Source organism: Palaemon carinicauda, chromosome 42 (genome assembly GCF_036898095.1).
Source record: "Palaemon carinicauda isolate YSFRI2023 chromosome 42, ASM3689809v2, whole genome shotgun sequence".
NCBI lineage: Eukaryota > Metazoa > Arthropoda > Malacostraca > Decapoda > Palaemonidae > Palaemon > Palaemon carinicauda.
In genome coordinates, this window is record NC_090766.1 from 10,364,752 (window position 1) to 10,375,336 (window position 10,585).

At 34.8% G+C, this 10,585-nt stretch overlaps 1 protein-coding gene across 1 annotated transcript in view; it reads left to right on the forward strand.

The window, feature by feature from the left end:
* LOC137633208 (uncharacterized) overlaps positions 1-2,752 on the forward strand; it is an 8,891-nt gene extending 6,139 nt beyond the window's left edge. The window contains exons 4-5 of the mRNA XM_068365371.1: positions 1-59; positions 2,357-2,752. The exon at positions 1-59 is cut by the window's left edge and continues 40 nt beyond it. Coding sequence (XP_068221472.1) covers positions 1-59; positions 2,357-2,696 — 399 coding nt within the window. The 3' untranslated portion in view covers positions 2,697-2,752. The remainder of the gene's footprint in view (positions 60-2,356) is intronic.
* The last annotated feature ends 7,833 nt before the right edge of the window (positions 2,753-10,585 follow it).

The window sequence follows — 10,585 nt, forward strand, 5'->3', positions numbered from 1 at the left end:
CCTGAGGCACCTTCTAACACCACAGGGTGTTCCTCGCGAACCATCTGTGATTGTACCAGGTACGGCTTTATTATTATTATTATTATTATTATTATTGCTATTATTCTTATCAATTATTATTATTAATTACTTTTATTATTATTATTTATTATTAATTATCAATTATCATTATTAATTATTAATTATCGATTATTATTATTATTACTATTATTACTATTATTACTATTATTAATTATTATCAATAATAATAATTATTATTATTATAATTATTATTATCATTATTAATTAGTATTATTATTATTACTTCTGCCAACGGAAATGGGAGGAGGTTATGTCTTTGCCTCTGTTTTTCTGCTTGAGTACAACTTCCTGACCACAATTTTACTCATAAAGTGGTGAAACTTTCAGGGATTAATAAATATATATATATATATATATATATATATATATATATATATATATATATATATATATATATATATATGTATATATATATAACAACAGCAACAATTGCACTCGTTTCTAATATACTGCAGGACAAAGGCCTCAGGCATGTCAATTCATGTCTGGGTTTATCATTATTATCATTATTTGGTAAACTACAATCCTCGTTGGAAAAGCATGATGCTATAAGCCCAAAGGATCCAACAGGTAAAATAGCCCAGTGGGGAAAGGAAACAAGGGAATAAATAATCTACCAGAGAAGTAATAGACACTTAAAATAAAATACTTCGTGAACAATAGCAACACTAAAATAAACCTTTCATATATAAACTGCAGTATAAATATTTAAAAAAAATCAAGATAAAGAGAAACAAGATAGAATAGTGTGCCCGAATATACCCTCAAGCAAGAGAACTCTAAAGCAAGACAGTGGAAGACCATGGTACTGAGGCTATGGCATTACCCAAGACTAGAGAACAGTGGTTTGAGTTTGCAGTGACCTTCTCCTAAAAGAGCTGCTTACCGTAACTAAAGAGTCTCTTCTATCGTTAACAAGAGCGAAGCAGCCACTGAACAATTACAGTGTAATAGTTAACCCCCTGAAGGAAAAAGAATCGTTTGGTAATTGCAGCGTTGTTAAGTGTAGGCGGTCAAAGTAGAACAGAAATAATACGCCCAACTCTTCGGTGTGTGTGTGTGGGAAAAGGAAAATGAGCCGTGACCAGAGAGAGGGGTACTCCAAAGTAGTACCTTCTGGCCAGTCCAAGGACCAAAACACTCTAGCGGCTCTCAGCGGGTTTGCTGTGACCGATCAGGCGAAAAGCTCCCACCATAACCAATCCTCACTGGCCAGCGTTTTGCTGGAAAACTGGCTAAACCCCGGACATGACTAAAAACACGGCTGAGGCCTTTGTCCTGCGGTGGACTATAAACAGCGCATTTGTTCTTGATGCATATATTCTCAATACTAAAAAACCATTTCCAGGTGGGACTGCGGCTTCAGCGAGAAGAACAATTCGCTGGAAACCAATTCCAGGGAAGAGTTGTATATAATCTCAATACCAAAAAACCATTTCCAGGTGGGAGTGTGGCTCCAGCGAGAAGAACAATTCGCTGGAAATCAATTCCAGGGAAGAGTTGTATATAATCTCAATACCAAAAAAACATTTCCAGGTGGGAATGTGGCTCCAGCGAGAAGAACAATTCGCTGGAAACCAATTCCAGGGAAGAGTTGTATATAATCCCAATACCAAAAAAACATTTCCAGGTGGGAATGAGGCTCCAGTGAGGAGGACAAATCCCTGGAAACCAATTCCAGGGAAGAGTAGTATATAATCTCAATACCAAAAAACCATTTCCAGGTGGGACTGCGGCTTCAGCGAGAAGAACAATTCGCTGGAAACCAATTCCAGGGAAGAGTTGTATATAATCTCAATACCAAAAAACCATTTCCAGGTGGGAATGTGGCTCCAGTGAGAAGAACAATTCGCTGGAAACCAATTCCAGGGAAGAGTTGTATATAATCTCAATACCAAAAAACCATTTCCAGGTGGGAATGTGGCTCCAGCGAGAAGAACAATTCGCTGGAAACCAATTCCAGGGAAGAGTTGTATATAATCTCAATACCAAAAAACCATTTCCAGGTGGGAATGGGGCTCCAGTGAGAAAAACAATTTGATGGAAACCAATTCCAGGGAAGAGTTGTATATAATCTCAATACCAAAAAACCATTTCCAGGTGGGAATGTGGCTCCAGTGAGAAGAACAATTAGCTGGAAACCAATTCCAGGGAAGAGTTGTAATACCAAAAAAACATTTCCAAGTGGGAATGTGGCTCCAGTGAGGACAAATCGCTGGAAACCAATTCCAGGGAACAGTTGTATATATTCTCAATACCATAAAACCCTTTCCAGGTGGGACTGTGACTCCAGCGAGGAGGACAATTCGCTGGAAACCAATTCCAGGGAAGACAGCCGCGAAAGACCGTTTCCAGGAAGAGGTAGGGGGCCAGGTGGCCGGCGATTTGGACGGCCCTCAAATACCCCTGGAAGAAGAGGGCCATCTTTCCAAGGACGCTTCGGAGGGCGAGGAAGAGGCCGAGGACGATTCTCCGGAAGGACGCAAATGATGATGTCCGATAGACTTTACTTTCCACTTGACGAAGGAGAGAATGAAGTCCTCCAGACGGAGGACTGCGCGGAAATGTTCAAAGAGTCTTTTCTTAAAGGGGCTCTTTGCATGATGGGAATTTGAAGGACTTGATAGGAGGATTCTAAATGTGTTTAGAGAGAGAGAGAGAGAGAGAGAGAGAGAGAGAGAGAGAGAGAGAGAGAGAGAGAGAGAGAGAGAGAGAGAGAGAGAGAGAGAGAGAGAGAATTAAAGTAGACTTGAACGGTATGTGATTTGAATAGATAAATGAATGAGACAAAAAATTGAACTTTGCATGATTTGCATGAAGGAATGAGAGAGAGAGAGAGAGAGAGAGAGAGAGAGAGAGAGAGAGAGAGAGAGAGAGAGACTTCAAGTAGACTCGAACGCTATATGATTTGAACGGATAAATGAATGAGACAAAACATTTCAAATCGGCTTGAACGCTGCATGATTTGAATGAGAGAGAGAGAGAGAGAGAGAGAGAGAGAGAGAGAGAGAGAAAGAGAGAGAGAGAGAGAGAGAGAGAGCAGCTCTAGTTTTATACTTTGTGATTCTAAAGGCATAACTTGAAATACTAAATGTAAGTACTCTGGACAAGTGCGTGTGTGCATGCGTGTGCGTGTGTATATAAAGTGTGTGTGCATGCGTGTGCGTGTGTATGCAAAGTGTGTGCGTGTGTATGCATAGAGTGTGACAGTGAGGGACATATTCTTTTCAGCGAATGTATATTTTCCAAGGTTGAAAAACTAAATTTTCCTCTAAATGATAAAAAAACGAAAGAATGTATTATCCAAAATAAGCTTGTTTATAAAATTAGACAATTGGTAATTTGTGTAATGAATTCAAGTATTTAAATTTATATATATATATATATATATATATATATATATATATATACATATATATATATATATATATATATATATATCTATATACATACATACATATATATATATATATATATATATATATATATATATATATATATATTACAAATATGAATATTTACATGACAAATATATCGACTTAAAATATGTATTTAAATAAGATATATTTTGACATATACAGCTTTGTATTTTGGAATATTTTGGTTATTTTATAGATTAAAATCACAACAATGATGATAATAGCAAATGACCCATTTTTCGTGTATTAGTTTTATATTCTTATAACTCAATATTATTAGTTTATTTTCACGTTTCCTTACTTTGCATACACCGTACACTGTTAAAAAACCCGTAATTTTAATCGGAAATTCTACGGAAAAATATCCTGTTCTCAGCCATATTTCAGTAAATACAGGCGACCGTAATTTTACAATACTGTTGTTATCTGTAATGGGTTGGTGACCATAGTATCACTCCTTTACGTAAATAAGTCCGTTTTCAAAACGGTAAATGCCTGGCAATATTTATTCCAGGATTTTTACAATTTTTACGGCAAATTTTTAACAGTGTAATAATAGGTAAGTGGCACTAACTAAATTAACATTGAATTTTTAACTGTATCTAAGTTCACTAAATGTATTCTTTTAACTGGCTCATTATGTATTAGTATTGTATACTCCATATAGCTTCTTTAATTAAATTTTTATCAGTTCCAATGATTAAATATCTGTTCATGCTATGTGATTTTTTTAAAACAAAAATAACCTTCCTAATTGGGTAGTTGAATCGGTGGAACTTCAAAAGTTCAAAGTTGAAGCAAATGTTTTTATGTTGAACAGGCTGACACAAGTCTTTTTATAGTTTATATATGAAATATCCTATTTAATGTTGTTAATGTTTTTAAAATATTTTGTTCATATTGTTCATTACTTCTTATATCATTTATTTATTTCCTTTCCTCACAGGGCTATTTTTCCCTCTTGGAGTCCTTTGGCTTATAGCATCCTGCTTATATGTGATAATTAAAAGGAGGATTTTTACCAGCTTGACTCATTTGGGAATAAAAAAAAATATTCATACTAAAGCTAAAAAATAAAATAAAACAAAATTATACTAAAGATAAGGGATAAAAACTAAAAATTGTTCATTACTTCTTATATCATTTATTCATTTCCTTTCATCGCAGGAATATTTTTCCCTCTTGGAGCCCTTGGGCTTATAGCATCCTGCTTATTTGTTGTAATCAAGAGGAGTTTAAGCTTGACTCATTGGGAATAAAAAAAATATGTATACTAAAGCTAAAAAATAAATCAAAATTATAGTAAATATAAGGGATAAACACTAAACATGGGGTAAAAATCAACAATAAATATAAATATAAGGTAGTAACCTGTGACAAATATCAATAAATGTTTCTTAAAAAAGTAAAAATTTTTAAAACAAAAATTCAGTCCGATAAAAAACTTTACAATTGATAAACATATGTTTTAAGGCCAGGAAGGGTTGTAGCTTAGCTAGTAATAACAACTATAACTAGAGGGGCACGCAGTAGAGCGCAGACCTCCTCTGCTGCAGCTCATTTCTCGACCTTTTGCTCGAACTTGACCTTTGACCTTAACATGTATTAATTGGAGTTCATTTTTATACACTCAAATATGAACAAAGTTTGAAGTCTCTGTAACAATGATGTCCAAACTCATGGCTTATAGCATCCTGCTTTTCCAATTAGGGTTGTAGCTTAGCAAATAATAATAATAATAATAATAACAATAATAATAATAATAATAACAATAATAATCTGGACATTTTGCTTGACCATGACCTTGACCTTCCAAAATTTAATCATTTCCATCTATTTTGCAGAACAGTTAATCAAATTTCATAACTCTACGAATAAAATTGTGGCCAGGAAGCTGTTCACAAACAAACACAAACACACAGACAAACAAACACACAATAGGGGTGAAAACCTAACCTCCTTCTAACTACCTTGGCGGAGGTATAATCAAATTTCATTACTCTACGATTAAAATTGTGGCTGGCCAGGAAGCTGTTCACAAACAAACACAAACACACAAGACAAACAAACACACAATAGGGGCGAAAACATAACCTCCTTCTAACTACCTTGGCGGAGGTATAATCAAATTTCATTACTCTACGATTAAAATTGTGGCCAGGAAGCTGTTCACAAACAAACACACAGACAAACAAACAAACAATAGGGGTGAAAACCTAATCTCCTTCTAACTACCTTGGCGGAGGTATAATCAAATTTCATTACTCTACGATTAAAATTGTGGCTGGCCAGGAAGCTGTTCACAAACAAACACAAACACACAAGACAAACAAACACACAATAGGGGTGAAAACCTAACCTCCTTCCAACTACCTTGGCGGAGGTAATAAATAAGTTAGTAAAAGGCAGTAGTACAAGTCTCTCGACCTTATATGATCGATATCATCACATAAATTTAAAGACGAACCTCCCCAAACCAGCGCCAGAGCCCGACTGAATGTCGTAAGGCTAATGACAGACATTTAAACCAATAGCGCAGGCTACGGCAACAGGGCCACGAACAACAGCGGGAACAAACCGCTTTGCATCCCTAAATGGAGGCGCCATAAATCAGAATATTTATGTTCCTTATGCATTTAGAGAACCCGGGGCGTGTTATTTCAAACCGTGCCGCCAATCCAGACGAAACTATGCAGTTGCCAGCTATTCTTTAACCTCGTATTGGATTATCATTCGAATAATCTTATTTAAATTGAATTGCCTTATATAAAAGCTCTTAAAATGTGTAATAATAAAAATTATTTAAGATTAATATGTTGATAAAGTTATGATCCATCCCTCATTACGATTAAAAATCAATTTCAAAAAATATAAAAACCTAAAAACTGGCATCTATCAAAAATGAGAGAAAACGCATCCCCGTTTTCTACGCAGAATGCTGGGTGGCTTCCTCGCAAGTCTATGATTAACTCAAATTTATACCGAGCAGGTCGCGCTACTAAATCACCCAAAATGATGGATTTAGGTGTTAAGACACGAGAGAAAAAAGTGGCAGGAGGCAGAGAATTGGAAAGAGCGTGGCACTGGTATCGCTGGAATGCATACCTAAATGGTTTCTCTGGCAGGCAATCATCAGCCGTCGAGGAGAGGGGGGACTTCGAAAAGTATGTGACTCTAAGGTTGGAGTCTTTTACTTATTCTTTTATACCTTTCACTCCTCATATACTGACATTCTTTATATATGTCGAGGTCAATGATATGGCAATCTACTTATCTACTTTTCTCCCAGACATGAAGGAAACAAGAATAAAGAGGAATAGGTATAAAACGTAATTATGAAGGAAGGAATAAATGGCTTCAAAGCGAAGGAAGATTATGAGATGGGTAAAAAAAGCAAAATAAAAAAAAAATCCCAGACCTTATTATGAAATTGCTTTGCAGAAGAATAGCTGATAGGGATTATTCTTAATTAATAATAATAATAATAATAATGATATAATAATAATAATAATAATAATAATAATAATAATAATAATAATAATAATTATTATTATTATTATAATAATTACAATAATAATAATAACAATAATAATAATTATTATTTTAACAATAATATTGATAATTATTATTTTATTAATAATAATAATAACAATAATATTAATAATAATAATAACAATAATAATAATAATAATAACAACAATAATAATAAAAATAAAAATAATAATAATAATGATAATAATAACAATAATAATAATAATAATAAAAACAATAATGATAATAAAAATAATAACAACAACAACAACAACAACAACAATAATAATAATAATAAACAGTTAACCCCAACCTCGAGACAAATGCTATATCTAAGATTCTGCAAGATAATATTATTGGAGACAGTTTATATTTGAAATGCTGATAAAATAAAGAAAAAAATGTAAATATTATATAAAGAAATTGAAATTAAGAATATAGTAAAAATGGTGCATAATGGATAATGAATGAATATATAAGAGAATAAATAACATTGAAGAAACTAGTAGTATTCGGATTTCTTTAATATAGTATATTATTTTATTATATCATTATAGAAGTTTATGACCAAAATTGAATTAGGCTGCTAAAAACAAAACAAAAATATTATCAAATAAGATATATAAAATAACTAAAGAACATAATGCATAAAAAAATAAACTAACAAAAATAATATAAAATATTGAGTACATAAACATTGAATTATTTATCTTAAAAAAAAAAAACAGTATAAATTAATAAATCAGATACATAAAATAACGAAGAAGGACCATAATGCATAAAAATATAAACTAACAAAAATAATAAAATATTGAGACCATAAAGATAGAATTATTTAATTATTCATCTTAAAAAAAAATAGTAAAACTTAATAAATAAGATACATAAAAAACTAAGAAGGAACATAATACATAAAAAACAACAACAACAACAAAAATAGGAAAATATTAAGACCATAAAGATACTGACCCACAACTTTCATAAAATCCAGACCTGATTAAACACTTTCATCTCAATCGAGACAATGATACCCATTATTACCCCGTCCTTACGAGAGAGAGAGAGAGAGAGAGAGAGAGAGAGAGAGAGAGAGAGAGAGAGAGAAGGGGGGGGGGAAATCGCCCAGTGAGGAAAGAAAATAAGGAGATAAATATACCAGAGAAGTAATGTACAAAATAAAATACTTTAAGAGCAATCATTAAAATGAATCTTTTATATATAAACTAAAAACACTTCCATTATTACCCAGTCCGTAAGAGAGAGAGAGAGAGAGAGAGAGAGAGAGAGAGAGAGAGAGAGAGAGAGAGAGAGAGAGAGAGAGAGACAGAGAGAGAGAGAGGGGGGGGGGGAAATAGCCCAGTGAGGAAAGATAATAAGGAAATAAATATACAAGAGAAGTAATGAACAAAATAAAATAATTTAAGAACAATAACAACATTGAAATAAATCTTTTATATATAAACTATAAACACTTAATATATAAACTATAAACACTTAAGGAGAGAGAGAGAGAGAGAGAGAGAGAGAGAGAGAGAGAGAGAGAGAGAGAGAGAGAGAGGAAAAATAGCCCGGTGAGGAAAGAAAATAAGGAGATAAACTACCAGAGAAGTAATGAACAAAATAAAATACTTTAAGAACAATTACAACATTAAAATGAATCTTTCATATATAAACTATAAACACTTCCATTATTACCCCCGTCCTTACGAGAGAGAGAGAGAGAGAAAGAGAGAGAGAGAGAGAGAGAGAGAGAGAGAGAGAGAGAGAGAGAGAGAGAGAGAGAGAGAGAGAGAGAGTGGGGGGGGGGGAATAGCCCGGTGAGGAAAGAAAATAATTATACCACAGAAGTAATGAACAAAATAAAATACTTTAAGAACAATAACATTAAAATAAATCTTTTATATGTAAACTATAAACCCTTTCCTTATTACCCAGTACGAGAGAGAGAGAGAGAGAGAGAGAGAGAGAGAGAGAGAGAGAGAGAGAGAGGGAAAATAGCCCGATGAGGAAAGAAAATAAGGACATAAATACCAGAGAAGTAATGAACAAACTTAAATACTTTAAGAACAATAACAACACTTAAAAAAAAGATGAAGAAAAATAAGATAGAATAGTGTGCCCGATTGTACCCTCAAGCAAGAGAACTCTAACCCAAGACAGTGGAAGACCATGGTACAGAGGGTATGGCACTACCCAAGACTAGAAAAGGTACAAGTTTTTCTATGTAGAAGAGACTCTTTAGCTATGATAAGCAGCTCTTCAAGGAGAAGGTCACTCTAAAATCAAACCATTGTTCTCTAGTCTCGGGTAGTGCCATAGCCTCTGTACCATGATCTTCCACTGTCTTGGGTTAGAGTTCTCTTGCTTGAGGGTACACTCGGGCACACTAATCTATCTCATTTTTCTTCAGGTAGTAGGTTGGCTAGGGCATCAGCCGCCCGTTGAGATACTACCGCTAGAGAGTTATGGGGTCCTTTGACTAGCCAGACAGTACTACATTGGATCTTTCTCTCTGGTTACGGTTCTTTCCCTTTGCCTACTCATACGCCGAATAGTCTGGCCTATTCTTTACAGATTCTCCTCTGTCCTCATACACCTGACAACACTGAGACTACCAAACAATTGTTCTTCACCTAAGGGGTAACTACTGCACTGTAATTGGTCAGTGGCTACTCTCCTCTTGGTAAGGGTAGAGGAGACTCTTAAGCTATGGGTCAGCAGCTCTTCTAGGAGGAGGTCACTCCAAAATCAAACCATTGCTCTCTAGTCTCGGGTAGTGCCATAGCCTATGTACCATGATCTTCCACTGTCTTGGGTTAGAGTTTTCTTGCTTGAGGGTACACTCGGGCACACTATTCTTGTTTTATAAGTTTTTATAGTTTATACAGTATATATATGAAAGACCTAATTTAATGGAACTGTTCTTAAAATATTTCATTTTGATTGTTACTACTTTTTTTGTCATGTATTCATTTCCTTGTTTCCTATCCGTACTGGGTTACTCTCCCTGTTGAAGCCCCTAGGGTTATAGCATATTGATTTTCCAATTAGGGTTGTAGCTTAGCTTCTAATAATGATAATAATTGTGCCCTTCATCCCTGAGCAAGTCCTCTGCCATTAGGTTGCAAGCATAATACTTGCAACCTAATGCAACCCACCACAGGCAACGAAGGCCAGGTACTTGATTAACGATTGCGATGGCCTATTGGAAAACGTCCCTGCGTAGCAATCTACCAGGCTGGGGTTCGATCCCCGCTCAAACTCGATAGTTTCTTGTAGTGTCTGCAACCTCACCATCCATGTGAGCTAAGGATGGGGGGTTTAAGGAGAGCATATAGGTCTATCTAGTGAGTCATCAGCAGCCATTGCCTTCCCTCCCTGGGTCCTAGCTTGGGTGGAGACAGGGCTTGTTTAAAGGTTTAAAGGCCGCTCATGAATGGCAGAAGCAAAGGACAGTGACATTGCCCTATCAAGCAGGACGATGTCCTAGAGACTGATCATATATACATATGATCAGCTCCCATGCCTCATCTCCATCCAAGCTAGGACCAAGG